At 32.5% G+C, this 17,612-nt stretch overlaps 1 protein-coding gene and 1 pseudogene across 1 annotated transcript in view; one reads left to right on the forward strand and one right to left on the reverse strand.

Annotated features, from left to right (window-relative positions):
- LOC150095008 (L-xylulose reductase-like) overlaps nucleotides 1-17,612 on the reverse strand; it is a 48,392-nt gene that overhangs the window by 7,290 nt on the left and 23,490 nt on the right. The window contains exons 4-5 of the mRNA XM_090410874.1: nucleotides 11,488-11,530; nucleotides 9,451-9,612 (exon numbers count right to left, since the gene is read on the reverse strand). Coding sequence (XP_090267000.1) covers nucleotides 9,451-9,612; nucleotides 11,488-11,530 — 205 coding nt within the window. The remainder of the gene's footprint in view (nucleotides 1-9,450; nucleotides 9,613-11,487; nucleotides 11,531-17,612) is intronic.
- Nucleotides 17,237-17,407, forward strand: LOC150095009 (U2 spliceosomal RNA; annotated as a pseudogene).

Genomic DNA, 17,612 nt, shown 5'->3' on the forward strand with positions numbered 1-17,612 from the left:
ATAAAAGATTAAACACAAAAAATGTTTTGGATATTACATTTAAAATTGTAAATTCTGTTCGAGGAAAAGCCCTGCAACGACAGTTATTTAAATTACAGGCAGATGATGATAGGGAACTTCTGTTGTACAATAATCTTCGCTGGCTCAGCAGAAGTCCATTTTTAGAAAGATTTCTTGTATTAATTAACGATATAAAAATTTTTCTTGATGAAAAAGGAGATATTTATCCACAATTGAGTGATAATAGATGGTTGTTACGCTTATCATTTTTAGTAGATTTCTGTACAAAATCAAGCAATTTAAATTTAGAGTAATAAGGTAGAGATAGAAATTTAATTGACATGTTAAGTTCAATAAAAACTTCCAACAATACTTTCTTTTATTAAAGAAAAATATAAATGACTGTGAATTTAGACATCTCCCATATTTATTAACATTTTTTGAACAAAATCAAGAAATGTTTCACTATGATTTAAAAGAATTTCATATTTAAAGATTTTAATAAAACTGAAATGATTGTATCTTTTATCAATAATCCATTTAAAGAAAACTTGAACATCACAGAAATTTCAAATAAAATTAGTGGGCTGTTTGATATAAACCAAGCTGAAATAGAACTTGAGATAATAAACATTCAGAATAGTTTACATTTAAAATCAATAAATAATGAAGTAATTTGGAAGTATGCACATGAAAAATTCCCAATATTAACTGATATTGTGCAAAAAATTCTGTCATGTTTCAGATCGACATACTTGTCAGAATCCGCTTTTTCAAATGTGACCATCATAAAAAATAAATCAAGAAACCAAATTACAAATGATCATTTGGATGATTGTCTGCGATTGGCCACTTCTTCATATCAACTTGACTATGAAAATATTGCAAGGTCCAAACAATGCCAAATTTCACATTAACTTTTTTTTTTTTTTTTTAAATCAACCAGCATTTCCTGTAACTTGTGAGTTTGGTTTTCCAAAATAGAGAAATAAATATTTTATTCCAATATATTTTTTTTTTGTCGTTGTATTAAAATAATTAAAAGTGATAAATAAATTTTTAAATACAGAAATAAAGTTTTTAGTTGTGTATTTTTTTTAGTTGTTTATTTGTGCGTAATCAGATATCAGGTTGGGGGAACGTGATCTATATAAGCGAGTAGATCACGGAATAATTTATATAGAAGAAAGTAGATCGTGAATAACTTTTTATAGAAAAGTTGCTCGCATAGTAAAAAAGGTTGAACACCACTGGTCTATGATATGAGTAAAATAATCTTGGATACTCTAAATTTTCTAAGAAAATTATGATGCTCCTACTTTTGGATATTTTGTTTACTTTTGATTTCTGTATTAAATTCTACATACAACATATTACCTGTGAGTTAAGGCTTAAGTGTTAGGAGGACATCATATTGGAGGTTCAATGAAATATTTACAGCACTAGGGAAGGATTAAAAAGTAGTTTTTAATCCTTTCCTAGTGATGTAAATATTTCATTAAACCTCCAACGTGACACATGATATGTTATGTGTCATTTTACTCAGCCAAGTGTACTTTTAATAATTAAAATATCGATATGAATTTTTTGTATGATATTAACAAAATTCTACCTGATATGAGAATGTAACAAATGTAACTTAAACTGAAGAACCAAGCCAGATTCAGGCCAAATAGAGGCTGTCAGGAGCAGATTTTCACTTCACGGGAATATAACAAAGACCTGTATTTAAGTTTTATAGATCTGGAAAAGGCATATGACAAGGTGCCAAGAGAGAAATTATTCAAAACACTACAGTGTATAGTGTCAATGGGGCATTATATCAGGTAGCATTTTGTTAATATCATAGCAGGGTAAACATTGTTCACGTTCAGGAATGTGTTAGCAGAACTAATCTCAGATGGTATGGCCACTTAAACTGAATGGGAGAGGAAAAATTAGCCAAACAAATGTTCTTTGCCAAGATGGAAGGAAAAAGACCCAGAGGAAGACCAAGGTGTAGGTGGATTGATACAGTAAAAAGTGACTTAGAAGAGAGAAATATAAGATCTAATAATATTTGAATGTTGACATATAACCAGCTTATCTAGAGGAAAATTGTTAATAGTAAGTTAGTAGTGATATAACTTTTCTATGAAGCACTATCATAAAATCCTGTACATATGTCAGGAATTAGATGATAACTTCTGTAGACTTCTTCTCTTGGGGGATGTTCAGAAAGAAACTGTTAATGGTTTTTGTGCAATTCTTGAGTTATACCATTTAATAGAACAGTTTGTTTCATAGTTTTCAATTCCTTGAAGAAAAGATACTTTGGAGAAGGAAATTTTGTGTTCTAAATACCAAGAATTTTAGAATTCTGTATTTTTGTGATAGATGGTGGCTGATGAGACAGGCATATAGTAACCTATTAAAGATGATATGCAGTAAACAGAAATAGGAAACAAACTATCAGATTTCTATTTGAATGAATATGTCTAAATAAAATATTACTCCTGATGATTCTGTCTCCAAAGTAAATTTATTTCTTGTATGTAAATTATTTTATGTAGAATGATAGCAGCTCTAGCTATCACTTCATTCTTTAGCAGCTCAGTGCCATTCCAAATAGCAAAGATGTTTGAAACAAAAATTAGCCAAATTTGGTGAAAGTGATAAGGCCATAGCAGTTCCTCTGACCTGTTTGTAAAGTCTGTCTTTCCATGTGAAATATTCAGAATTAATGGTAATGTCCACTAATAGAAATTCTGTAGAATTTTTAATTCTATGTAAAGTAACTAATTAGAGGATGAATAAGATTAGATAAAGATTCTGTAGGTAGGACTACCTATGGGATCCATCATAAGTTGAAGAAGATAATTATTTTTAGGTAGTTCAGGTGTGCCTTAGATTTTGAGAAGCCTCACACTGGAGTTTCTTTCCTGAGATCCTGCCTATTTTACTGTATTTGAAAATTTCAGGAATTAGATAAATATTCAAGAAACCAGAATTTTAATCTTGTCTAAATATGAAATAAAAAAGGCATGCTAATGTTGATGTTTACTCACGAAATCATTATAATGCATGAAAACTTATTTCCAGAGCATGATATTTTTGAATAAAGAAGAATAACTTTTATTCTCATGCTATCATATTTAAGCTTTGATATTCTAGCAATGCTAAAATATCAAAGATTCAGTTCTTAGTTGCCACCTATCATCCATGTTGATATTCAGGCAGTCCTCAGGTTATGGATATGTACATGAGAACGTCTTTAGGTCAGATTTGTATGTAACTCAGTTCCCTGATGAACAGCACATATACGGTAATAATAATAACAACAACAACACTATAATGGCTCATATGTGGCAATAATAATACAGTGGAATACTAATAATAATAATAAGTTACAGAAACTATTGTGCTCCTTCTTTTAATTCAAACAAACAGAACATAAAAACAAACTCATACATGTGGGTTTGTTTACATGCATGGAAGAAACTAGTTCCCGAATTAGTAATTTAATTATTTAATTCAATGGTTCCAAACTTTTTCGGTTTATGCCATCCTTAGTATATCAGAATTTGTCCATGGCACCCAAAGCCAGAACACAGGTCTACCTAACAGTTTCAGTGTGCAGTTGATATGGTTATTTCAGTGAAAATATTGGAATATTTCATGACGCACAGTTTAGGAACCACTGATTTAATTATCCTTATGGAGAACCTTGGGAGCCCGTTTGTAAGTATGGTATATCTTAAGTTGGGTCATCTGTAATCCAGGGATCCCCTGTATTTACCATTTTATTTTATTTTATTTTTTTAAACTTTACCCCCCCTCCCCTCCCTCAATATCTGATCTAAAATCAGCCATTTGGCAATATTATTTTAAGAACTATGGGACAAAGTACCAAATGTAAAAAATTGTGGTTTCACATTGCCATACTAAAGCCGATTAGGTTTAGAGTTTAAACAAGTATTTGAAGCTAGAAATATTATTCAAGACAACAAGAAATAGAGCATTAATCATGAATTTATTTAATGAACTGAAAACCATTCTGCTTCTGTGGAATCATTCTTCTAATAATAACATTTTATGAATAAAATTATTCTTTGAAATGAAGTTTTTCATTTTTAATTTGTAAATGCACTTGTTATCGTCGCTGCGTCTTTGTTATATATATATTGTTATGTCGCTGTTTACCCTATATCATATCTCTTTCCACCTCCAAATAGCCTTCCTTCTAATCTACTGTCGTGCCCTTAAAATATTAATTCAGATTTATCTCCTCTTCGGATATTGGCAAACTTTATATTATGCTGCGCCAGCCAACATCCTATAACAGATGAGACTCTTGTTCAGGGAAACTTATTCTAAATTCAAAAGGATACACACAATAATCATTCTCATGCTAGTGCTGTGCAGATTCAGTTAGCAGTCATGACTCGAATCTCACTTAAGCAATTATATCTAAATTCCTTCCTGCCAAAAGGTTCTATTTCATAAGTGGTGGTTTGAATTCGTAATCAGGTATAAGGTACAAAACATGTTTATTAGAAAAAACATAAAACATTTACAGTTAAGAAAATAAAATTATTTAATGGATCAAAATTTATTCTAAGTTAAGGTTCATACTAAATCACAATGAATCTGAGTATGCTAAATTCTTCAATTACGAAAGGATAAGCTTAAGTGCAAGTATAATACTACTAGGATATAATTCCTTTCACAAGTCATTCACAGAATACACATTGAACACTTTCATTAATACTCTACCAATATCTATCTTAATTCTAAATTTCATTAAGCAAGCCTAGCCATTCACAATCAAAATACTGCCTATCAACAATTCTTGTTTGTTCCACAGGGTCTTAATTAATTCAATCAATTCTCACTTAAAAGTTCTCTACTAGTGGCCTTTAGTTACAGTATACACAAACTTCTTATTCTTCTAAGCAATTTTTAACATAGAATGAAAATCTTTACATTACCGCATCCTTTCAGATTTCATGCCGCCATCTCATGTAGATCTGGGTTACCTTACTGTATATTCTTCGGCTTATATATTCTTTGCACCCGGCGATGCACTACACTTTTCTTTTAATCATTTCCGACTATGGCATGCTGTCTATCGCTCCGCAGGAAGCTATCTCCAATAGGACATTCTGCATAGGGCGTCATATCGCAATCAGCTCCGCTTGGAAATCTTCAATCATTCTCAAGAAAAGAACCCTCCATCCGTCATCACCGTAGTCGATCCACTGCTCTCTCACAAATCCCCCGACAAACCTCCTAAAACTCGAATCCAGGAACCGAAGAAGCAAAAGCCCTGTAAAATGGCATGCTTCATCTTTTATTCACCCTTTTCGGGTCCTCTATTCGATGTGGTTTTCACCCACGAACCCCATCATTCATGCTCCTTGGGTGATCCTACACTCTCCCTAACCTGTTAGGTTACATTATTCCAGATAGCCGTTCTCACATCATTTTCTGTGTAGGCATAGCCTCCATTGCTACGCTCGACTCGTACAGATTATATGCGATTATTCCAAATTACTACTTATAAATTTTCTCAGAATTTCATAATGTGCTAGACAGCTTAATGGGAATTACAAATAACTTAACAATTCCCTTACACAATTACTATTTTGACACATAATTCTCTGCTACTCATTTCAGTTATGCAGGAATAACTCTTACTATATGGCACACATGGACTACACATTATTACATAACATAAAATAATACTTCATAATTATTAGCTGATGTGCAGATATCTCCTTAATTAGTAGTAAATATCATGTTAAATCCTGAATAAAGAATTTACTTGTAAAGCTCTCCATTCAGGATCTAACACACTTAATTATAATTAAGAGAATATAATTTTTTAGTCTTTGATTTGTCATTTGCTGATGAATAGCATAAATGAAAAAATTATGTTTAATAAATAATGTAAAAATGATACATAAATGATCATTTAGGCATAAGTAATTAATTCTAAAATTTCTAATTCTAAAAGGATATCTTATCACTAAACAAACAAATAAAAAAAAAACATTCTCATAAATATACCAACATTTCTTGGATTTCTTGAAATTCCCAGGATGAAGGAAGTGAATACAAAGGGAAGTCCTACATGATATGTTCCAAGTTTCTTGTTGCTTTACATCCCAACTAGCTATGACGTCTATAGAAGTCCAGCAAAATCTGGATACGATTCTGTAACACCAATTGAATAACATGGATAAAAAGTGTAATTTGGTTTCACTATTTCATCCATCACTATTTCAGGCCAGCAGAGAGGTTAATCAATGGAAATGGTTAGTCTAATAATTTGTTTTCAGTTTATTCTGTTGACTTTGGGTAGTTTCTGTACTAATCACAGAATAGATATATACTTCGATCCCAAAGAAGCAAATGCATTTTTTAATCCTTTAGAGGCCAAATCAACTGCGATGCCCTCATTGAGCTCACAGGATGACAAGCTGGTATTGTTTTTTAAGTAACCACAAGGCTTTTAGCTCTGAAGGTGGAATATTCAGTTCATGTGGTTTGGCACTATAAATAACTTCAGTAATGACTTCAAAGCAAAGCCACATTCCTTAAAAAAAGATGTACAGGAGGGAATTTTTTTTCCAGTAGTGATTCACAACAATAAAATTAAACTAATATTTAATTTTATTAAACACTAGTTTAATAAAATTTTTTAATAAAAATAAAGTTTTTTCTTTTTTAATTTAATAGAAAGTTTATTCCTCTAGCCCAGGGGTTCTTAACCTTTTCAAAGTCATGGGAACACTTTTGCTTATAAGAAATATTTGGGGAACACCAAAAGCATTTTGATAAAAGTAACAAACAATAAACATATGCATGGACCTGCCTTTTATAAAAATGGAACTTATTTTAATGCGATACTTGAGCTTGTCGGCTTTTGCAGGTTTCAGAAATAACAGTCACAGTTGATTTCACAAGGGCAATCAGATTACCCAATTGATTAATAATACATTAGTCTATGGTAGCGCATCCGTGGAAGGTAGAAATTCTTAACAACGTCCAATTAGAGTTATACATTGTCTTCATACTCTGCTGTACTACATAGTTCGCCTCTCTTTTTCCCTAGAAAAATACAGTTATCAGTATAATTTTTTCAAGATGTCAATTATATATTTAAAATATATGATATAGCTATAGGTCTGATATGTGATATCAGACCTATAGCTGATATAGGTCTAATATGTGATAAAGCTACCCTCATCTGTTTGTCCATAATTGTAAGTCCTTCACGCTTTTTTAGTTTTTATATGGGTTAATATTGAGAAACTGAGCTCACACAAATATGATGTTTCAAACTGTAACAAAATTTTCAGTGCCCTTGTGGAGAGAGCTGGGTATTCGGAATGGATAAAAATACCTCAAGAGTTATTTCAGAACACAAGTGTTCTGGGGAACACCGGTTAAGAACTACTGCTCTAGCCTTTCAAAAATGAGAAAATTTGCATATATATTTGATGATTACAATTCTTGGAACCTACAATATTATATATAGGTGGTGAATGCTAATGATAAATTAAGAGGTCCAATTTTCCACCCATATAGCAACTGGAAAATTAAACATTATATATGTGAACCTATCACTGCCATTATTATCACTTTTATAAAATAATCGGAAACCTTTTCTGATTTCATTTAAGAAAGAAAATTTTAAATCCTGTAATATTATATTTCATACATATTTCTGCATAAAATAATATCTCTGGCACATTAACAAATTTAGATTCAAAATGACAATCTTGAATAAAGCTTCATGATAATCTTATTGCATCTTTTAACTCCAGGTGATTTTCAAAATATAAGAAATTAAAACATTAACAAGATTTTACTTGGATTTCTTGGAAATAAACTCTGAAAAATAAAATAAATTCTTTTATTCAAGTAAAAGAATTGAAGGATAAGATGTGAGATGGCAAAAATTCTTAGAATAATTTCCCTTATCTGTTATTGTGAAATACAATGCTGGAAAACTACCATATTTACTGCTACAATAACATCTCCATTGATGAGTATACAGACAAACTAAACAAAACTAAACAGTCTTCTGAAAGTGTAAACATCTAAGTAAATAAAAATCTTATTTCAAAATGCATAAAAATGAATGTGTTTTCAAAGAAAAAGAGTGCTTCCAAAAATGATCTTAATTGTTGATTATTATATAAACTGAAAACAATAGATGTTTCTTCCTCTCTTCTACTGAGCTTCCATTTCAATAGTAACTGCATGTCACAATTTGTGGCATGTTCACCCAATACGCAAACAGATTTATGAGACCATTTCTCACATCCTGCCCCATGGAAATGTACAACATGAGATGATATGTCCATGTTTGGTGTGAACATAGTTAATGGCAAAACAGTATTTGTACACACATTGTTTATTTTAAACAGTGTCCTTAGCTGCAAGAGTAGTTTAATCCAGAAATCTTAACTGCCTAGTAAAACTGGTGATTTGGATAGAAGAATAGGAAGTGAGACAGAAGAAAGGATGATTTACATGAATTTATGATCTTTGAGATGTTCAAGATGTGACCAGTTAATATGAGTAGTTAATATGAGCTAGTGGGTTTGGATAGAGTAAACAAAGTAAAAAATATGGCAAGTTAATAACAGGGTATACAGTCTTGGGAGATATCCAGTTATTTGCTAATGTGTAGAATTGTGGAGGTTTCAAAATCTGATACAGTTTTTCTTTAAGAGAATTTTAATAGAAATGTTATCTCCTTAAATTCCTGCTGCCCTTTTGCCAATATAAAATCTAGCTTGGTATTTATACAAAGTTGTTTCAAAGAGACTAAAGCAGTGTCAAAAAATAAACTAGCATTTTTTTTTTCAATTTCAATCACCTTGCATAATATCTGATTGGCTAATAAAACAACAGGCATAATATTAAACACAAAACAGAAGTGAACAATGAGTGTGTGTGGGGGGGGGGGGGAGTATTTGAGATAAATATCTTAAATGGCCATGCATTATAAAGCATTTCTGCATATACTTCACATGAAACTGTCTTTATTAAGACTCTCTATAATAAAGCTTGCATAGTAAGTAGCATTCATTATAGATTTATATTACATACCCTCTTTGAAAAATCTATCTAAACTATAATAAACTAATTAAGTGACAATAATTTCATAATGAAATAAAAAGCTATCTTCCTAAATAATTTTTAATTTTTTTAAAACATTTTAAAATTTTATAACTAGGCATTTTACAAGGAAAAATTACTTAATTACTAATATATTAAAACTAATTAAGCAAGATAAGAGAACCTAAGATAATTTAAATATCTGATAGTAAATATACAAAACACTGAAAAAAATACAGACATTCATGTCTATCAGAATGACAGACAGGATGCTTCATATTTTGCATCTTAATTATAATATTTGCAAACATGGTAAAGCCAAAAAAAATATACCTTATGAGGTCCAAGTTCAAGAGACATAACTCTTGTAATCTGATCTAAGGCTGCTTTACTGGCACAATAAACAGTGTGATCACGAAGTCCCACCACACCTGCTTGGCTAGAGATATTCACTATTGCTCCTCCATCTTTTGCTTTCATCTTTTCGGCAACAATCTGCAAAGGAAAAGAAACAGATTAAATTTTAATTATCTAAAAATAAAAAAAAAATCTGTCATAGTTATCACGATTATACTACATTTATGTCAGGATACCACTGTGGGACAATCTAGCACAACCATATCACATTCACATGCTTGGCCTCCAAAAAAAAAAAAACTTGGTGTTAACTTCCATTCAAGACTACTCCCCCCCCCCGCTATACAACTTCCAACACTATCTGAATCCCGAATGCATCAAAAAGCTCTCTAAAATGCTATCCACAAGAGGACAATCCACTTAAGAGATGACCACACTCTCTCTCTCTCACACACACACTTGCTATAATCATTTTCCCGCAGACATTCTCTTTCTTCATGATGCACTTTTCTATGTTTTCATAGGAATGGCTTGACCAATTCCTTCACTTTCCTCCAATCATATAAAAACACAAGAAACTGCGGCAACATCTAAACAGTATAGCTCCAAACATATCGAAGCCAACTTCCCATTCTCTTCTTTGTACTGCCTAATTCACCTCCTTGTAGCCCATTTTCTCCTATGGACTACAACTTCTAGCTGTTCAAGAAACATTCTTTCTTTCCGACTACCTATTCACATGCATAACTGGCATTCTTGTGTCAAAGGTTCTGCAATCTTGTGTGTATGTGTGAAGAGGTTGACATACACACACAAATAAAAGATACTTCAAAAAAGATTCCCCCTCCCCACTACTTTCCCCAAGAAATTTGATGCATTGATAGATACTATTCATCTTCTTAATGAAAATCCAAGCTTCATTTTCAGAGCTGAGAAAAGAATTCTTCTATATGTAAAATGGTCAGAATTTATAACAAAATCTACAAGTTTCATGATATCTGGAGGAAACTGCTTCATTAATTGTTCAAGATTAACACATAATGGCATATGTGATGCAACTTCAAATCTTACCATGTATAGCAACTTCAAGGATGCAACTTCAAATCTTACCATGTTATTTTAGCTTTTAGTTTTAAATTTCTTTAATTTTGGAAATAAAATCCCAATTGTAAAAAAAATCCCATTCCTATTTTATGGATTTTTGGCAATCCATAAATTGTTGGAATTAATCCAAGGCATCTTTATTTCCAAATATGGTGATGTCTAAATTTTTATTTAGTTTTCTATGTTGTATTTAAATGATAATAAAATGCATGTTTGATTAACTCTGTTATGTAGGAAAGGCATATTGCTTTCAGAAGCTTTTGTTTCAGTTTAGTATACATACATTAATTGGAAATAAGTCAATGGATACTATAATGTGAGGAACTTGTGATGTGGTAGAATTAGAAAGAAATCTCTAAGTGCCTATATTGCCTAATCTTAGGACTATTTCTTATGATATTCAAAGAAATTTGTGATAATGGTCACTCATAATTTGTCAGAACAATACTGCTGTTTGGTAGCTAAAGATACATTTATAGTAATGTTTTGGATAGAGACACTGAATCTATTCAAAACTTGGGCATCTTCAAATCTGAGTGTACATTTATTTGCTATTGGAATACATACAATAATATTTAAATAGTAACTTAAAAGTGCATACAAAATAAATAGGCTGGTTAGTGCAGGAGTTAATATTTGTGGATTGATAAAAATCATTGGAATTTAGTTAATCAATCTATTTTTTTAAGTAGCAGTTTGCTACATTTCATCTGAATATATTTATCACAGTTACAGACTACTTGAGTACTCCTTGAAAAAAAAAGAAAGAAAATAATATGATAATAAAAACTTAGCTACAAACTTTTTTCTCCATCCTTGTATTTATTTAATCAATTTATGTTATTTATTAATGAGCCTATAGTATTAATATAAAACATGGAGGTTCAAAGATTTTCTATAAAAACAAACCTGAGAAACATTGATGGCAGCTTTTACATTCACTGTAAATACCCTGCAAAACAGAAATTAAAGTTTGAATATCCTAGTCTTCTGTCTAATTAGGAATTAAGTAAATTTTATGAGATTTAAATTTATAACTTAATACATTGAATCACATTAATTACAAGCCTTAAAGTACAAGCCATTAGGAAAAAGAAAACCAGGACGTCCTCGATTCAACGATGACTTCTAAGGCCGGAACAGGCCATACTAGGCCTAAATCCTTGATACGTATGATGATGATGATACATTGAATCAAGGAAATAAGTAAAATCTTGATAGAATGTAAGACAAGCTTACAGAAGGTGTATGTATGTATGGGAGGGGGAAAGGGAGAATAACTAAAGGGATGACTTCTAAAGAAAGAAAATTAAGTGGCATGAGGAAAAAAGGCAGAAAATGTGACAAGGAATGTATGATTGTATAGCTTAACCAATGCTAACTGGGATGGCTGTTTGGCTTATAAATCTGAAGTCATAGATCATGTTTATTTGCCAGAAACATCACAAATAAAGGTGAGAAATCCTTAGTAACATTATACATAGTGGGAGTAAAATTTACAGGCATTAGCAAGACTGGGCTGACAAAAGAGGATATTATAGGAATAGAATGTGATAGGTTCAGTGTATTTAAAGAGGAGGATAGAAAGAGTAGGGGGGGCCACTGTTAATGATTCCACAGGAATTAAACACAACTAGAGTAGAAATCTCCAGTGGTAGTAGTATAAGTAATATAGGCAATAAGTTTGAAGCTGTTTGTTGCAGACATAGATACTGATTAATATGACAAAATTCACAATTGAATGCTGCTACAAAACAGATCATGTGAAAAGGCAATACGCTACACAGACAAATTTTAGGGATGCAAGGACTATCAGGGAGAGAAGAGAAAGCATGCAAGATGAAGGAATGAAAATGTATGGAATTATTGAAGGATAACTTTCTGCTAGGCTACAAAGTATATTTTTGACAAGAAATTTTCTTGTTACTAAACATTGCTAAATGCCCTAAATACAATAATTGTACTAAAAAAGCTATCTAAAAATATACTCAAATGAAAAAAAAAAAAAAAAAATCTTACAGGAGCTGTAATGGCATGGAGAAACAGATGAAGTCCAGATTATTTTCATGGCCATGTGGCAAGTGTGTGAAATGGGCAACCATTAGGTGTTGGGACAGAAACCAGATGCCATACTCAGGGATAACAGCCACTTGATGCTCTCAAATAATGAAGGTATTTAGTAGGGTTTCACCAGGCATTGAAAGTTACTATTGTCTGGAGAACTACTTAAATTCCTTCAGCTACTTAAATACTGCATATACAGGGTGTTCGGGATAAATTTGACATATTTATAATTAATTATATTTTTCCGTAAGTTACATGTATTAACACACACTTCTCTTCATTTAAAAGTTTGGACCCTTCTTCATTCATATACAAGATGTCAGAAAGGATGGATAGCTGGAACCCACCTGAATCATGGAAGAGAATAACTTGTATCATGATGATTCGTGCCCGCCATCAAAATAAGGATATTACGACTGCTGCCTAATGCTCCCTGAATACAGTAAAAACAATCAGGCATGAACTAGAGACTTGCAATGGTGACTACGAGGATGTAGCAAGAAGAAAGATCCCTAGCAGACGATCTGATTGCGTTCGTACAGCAGAATTCCTCGCAAATCTGCAGGAACAGGTGTTGAAGAACCCTGGCATTGGAATTCGGGCTTTGTTCGTGGAGTTGCTAACTGTAGTCAAGCCCTGGATAACAAGGGTAGCCAATGGTAGGCCGTATGTATGGCAGCAGGATTCGGCCCCTTGCCACACCTCTGGGAAAAGTCAAAAATGGTTGTCTGAAAATTTCTACGACTTCACCAGTCCAAATGTTTGGCCTCCAAATTCCCCAGACCTTAACCCCATGGATTATTTTGTATGGGGCGCAGTTGAAAAAGACACCAATCGCACTTCCAGTAATACAAAAGCCCAGTTAATGGATAAAATTAAAACAGTTTTTGCGGCCCTTCCCAGGGAGACTGTAGCATCAGCTTGTTCGAGGTTCCGAAGCAGAATTGAAGCTGTGATCGATGCTAATGGTGGTTATTTTGAGTAAATCTTGTTGATAGTATTGTAATTAACTCTGCCTGTAATGTTTTTTTGTCAATTCATTAAATTTAATAGATACAAAGAAGATTTTCTTTTTCCTTACGAAACTGTCAAATTTATCCCGAACACCCTGTATATGCAGTTTATAAACAAATTATGTCAAGTTCTAGAATAGGTGGTTCTCTGGCATTGCCGTTTCAACACATTTGTCCATGCACTCAAATATAAAATAAATTTGCAGTCTTTTCTGCTTTAATTTCAACAGCAGTTTGAAGATTTAATACAACAAAACCACTCATGTAATATTTTTCATATTAATGTTGCCCATTTTTCATTTAGTTATAACCCATTAAAATGCAAGCACTAAATTAATTTGCTTAAATCTGCACAGCTACAAAAATCCATCACTGTTTGCATGAGTTCAAGTGACTGTACTGTGTAGACACTCTAAACAAATATGCTTCACTTGCTGACTTCAGGTTCACCCACATGAAGCAGGCTAAAAGTAACCAATTAGTGTATTAAGTTGGAATGGGTTAGAGCAGTGTTTTTCAAACTGCAGGTCACAACCCATTAATGTGCTGTGAAATCAGTTTAGCAGATTGTGACTAACATGTTTTTAAAATATGAAATAATAGAAAATATCAGTGTTTCTCATAGATTTTGTAACTAACACGTTCATGATCTGCAGTGTCACACTTCGCATTTCTCTTCGAGAGGGAAATCCCCTGACGGTATATTATGTCCCTGTCATGATGAGCGGGAGCATTTTTACCAAGTATTAAATACAGTAGTATCTCGCTAATCCAAACCTCTTTAGTCCGAACCCTCCAGTAATCCGAACTGTGGTTTGAAAGGAAAAAAAAAGTTTTATTTATTATGTATTATTATTTTGTGTACAATTCTTTTTATTTAATAATTATTATTTTAACTATTATTTTGTGTACAATTCTTTTTATTTAATAATTATTATTTTAACTATTATTATTTATTTTGTTATTATTACAGTATTATTTTTCATACTGTCGACTGTACGGTCATACTGTAGGCCTATTTTAATTTAATGTGTGTTGACGTTTGCTTTTTTATACTGTACAGTACGTATTGTCGGCATGAATCACCACTGTCGAGCGTCATGAAAAAACTGTGGCCTTCTAGAATTTATGAAGATAACTACGGTGATACACAAAAAGCGGAAATTCAAAACATGCATAATTTGGTTAGAATTATAAATCCAAATGTTGAAATTTCACAAACAGATGTTAGAATGGATCAGAAGTAGAACCGAAAGTGAATTTGAAATCAAATCAGCTGAAATTATAAATATGACGCTACAGAATGAATTAGCAGACAATGATGACGATAAAGAATTCAAAGAAAAAAAAAAGTAAAACATGAAGAAGCAGTTGACATTTTTAATATGTGTATAGTAAGCAGAATGACACACCATTCCACAAAATTTTATTGCTAATACAGCTCCGAGAAGAAGCATTCGAAAAAAGTTTAGCTTCCAAGAAGCAAAAGAAAATCAGTAACTTTTTTTTTTACAAAGAAATTAAAAAAAATGTTTTTTTGTGTTATTTTGTAAAACATTTTTTTTTGTGTGTGTTGTTTACAAGAAAGTGATTTTTTTTTTTTTTTAACGCAAATTAAGTTATGTACTGAACTATGCAATTTTATTAAATCAGAATCCTCAACAATCCAGGTACATACAAACTAAATTTTTTATTAAAATAAACTTGTGTACTGTATTATTTTTTAAGTTTCATATTAGGACAGTAGCATTTTTTCTATCAGTTAATTCATTTATTTACAGAATTAAATTGATGTATCATTAGAATCTGATTATTTTTGTTTTAAACGCTAGTTATTGTTGCCTCTTGGGAGAAAATTCGCTAATCCGAACGAGCTCTGTGTTTATTAGTTCGGATTAGCGAGATACCACTGTATATGTAGCATGCTAGTTTGAATGCTTTTGATTAAATTTTAATTACAAAATTAGTATTGTCTAAATGATAATGTATAGTATTTGAAAGAGGATGAGTTGTTTATAATCATTATGTAGTCATCTAGTTTTCATTCCAGATGTCTCCAATTTACACTAATTGTTGATACATATAATACAGAGCTTAAATGTGTCTGTACTGCATTTAGTGGTACGATAAAGGCCTACTTGTTTTTCTTGCGTTTGTCAGTACAGTGCCTGATGAAGAGAGAATATTTATTACTATACAGGGACATTTTCATTCATCTTCCAAAAGAATAGGTGTAGCAAGCAAAACTGTTTATTACTATGAATAAAAATTAACTCTTTTACGTTTAATGGCAAGCACATTCACATCATTAAATAAACTATTTCCTACTTTCTGCTTTTGTTGTTTATTTTAATTTCTTTTTTTATGTTGAATTCAATGGTAAAAAAATTCATGTTCGATTAACTCTTATGTACGAAAGACATATTGCTTTATGTGTAGTAAAGAACAGTAATTCTACGGGCATACTTTCCACAAGCATACAATAACAATTAATGGGAATTTTGGACCATTCTTCCTGTAGGCATGTAATGAGGTGCTGGACTGTTGTGGGGCAGATGTCCCTTGATCTCACCTGATGCTCTAGTTATTTCCACAGATATTTAATAGGGTTGAGATCAGGGCTCTGTAGAGGCCAGTCAAGTGTGGATGTTCATGTGTACAAATCATGCAGTTGCAGCAGCCTTATGACAGTTCATGCCTTGCTGAAAGAGACAATGGTCAGTTCCATAGAAACATCACAAAATAGGAAGCACTGCATTGTCCAGAATGTTCAGATACTTCTCAGAGTCCTTCCAAAAAATCTCAGAGTTCAATGTTCATGGCACCACAAACAGAGGTCCGAGGTCAAACAAGGAAAAACAGGACCATACCATCACACCGCCACCTCTGAATTTCATAGTTGGGGTTACGCACTCTGGTAAGAGATGTTCATTGGGCCTCTCTCACACCCATTCATCTGCTTAGTAGAGGGTATAAACACGATCGTCACTCCATAATACTACTTTGCAATCTTCCATTATCTACAGCATATGCTCTTTGCAATACTGAAAACAACGCTGCATGTTGGTTTAGGTAATGTGGAGTTTGCATTTTGCAGTCCTACCATGGAAATCCATGTTGCGAGCATTGTTTCTCAATATTTTGTGCAGATTTGTGTTCTAGAGTCAATGCTTGGAACTTAGCCAGCTGAGAATGGTAGTTTTTACATGTTATTGGTCACATTCCATGAGTGTAGTGGATCATCCACTGTGGGTAGCACTTGCAGGTGACTAGTGCTTCCATACAATGCTCCCGAGTGATATAATCACTCGGGAGCATTGTATTCCTCTGCTTTATACACAAACACAGAACTTATTACATGGTACAATGCACCTTGCCCATCGGGGGGTGTCTGCTGACTTTTTTCCATGCAGTGTATGTTTTTCATTTCTCCCCAATGGAGAGAGCTAACCATAGAGATAGTGCAATACCTAACTTGAGGCAAAGGTGGAGTGATGTACACATTTCTGCCTTCCAAAAATCAGTTTAGCATATCTTGAGGCTCCATATCAGATATTATAACAAGAACAGACACTGCACTTTCTGCTTCTCGACTTTTTTGCTAAGACAAGAGTGTAATAGTATCTGTTTTTATAAGCTTAATATCTGGTACAGGCACAAGACATTAAAGTGATTTTTGAAAGGTGGAAAAGTACTTGAGGCTTGCTCCATAATTGCCATGAGTTGCCTAATATTGTATAACCTCAATCCCCTCAGGGTATCACTTCACGACCTTGTGTGTGCACAAGACTGTCGCCAGATTAGATTGCGCCCTGAGGCAAGCAATTAAATATCGCCCCTAATGGATTATAAGACATAAATATAAGAAAATCTCCAGCTATTTTTTTTTATTACAAGAGAAACACTAATGCAAACAATTACATAATAATATTAATTAAATGTTTGCTCTATGGGGAT

This window comes from Typopeltis vanoorti, chromosome 21 (genome assembly GCF_054136105.1).
Source record: "Typopeltis vanoorti isolate ZY-2024b chromosome 21, IOZ_Tvanoo_1.0, whole genome shotgun sequence".
NCBI classification, from domain to species: domain Eukaryota; kingdom Metazoa; phylum Arthropoda; class Arachnida; order Uropygi; family Thelyphonidae; genus Typopeltis; species Typopeltis vanoorti.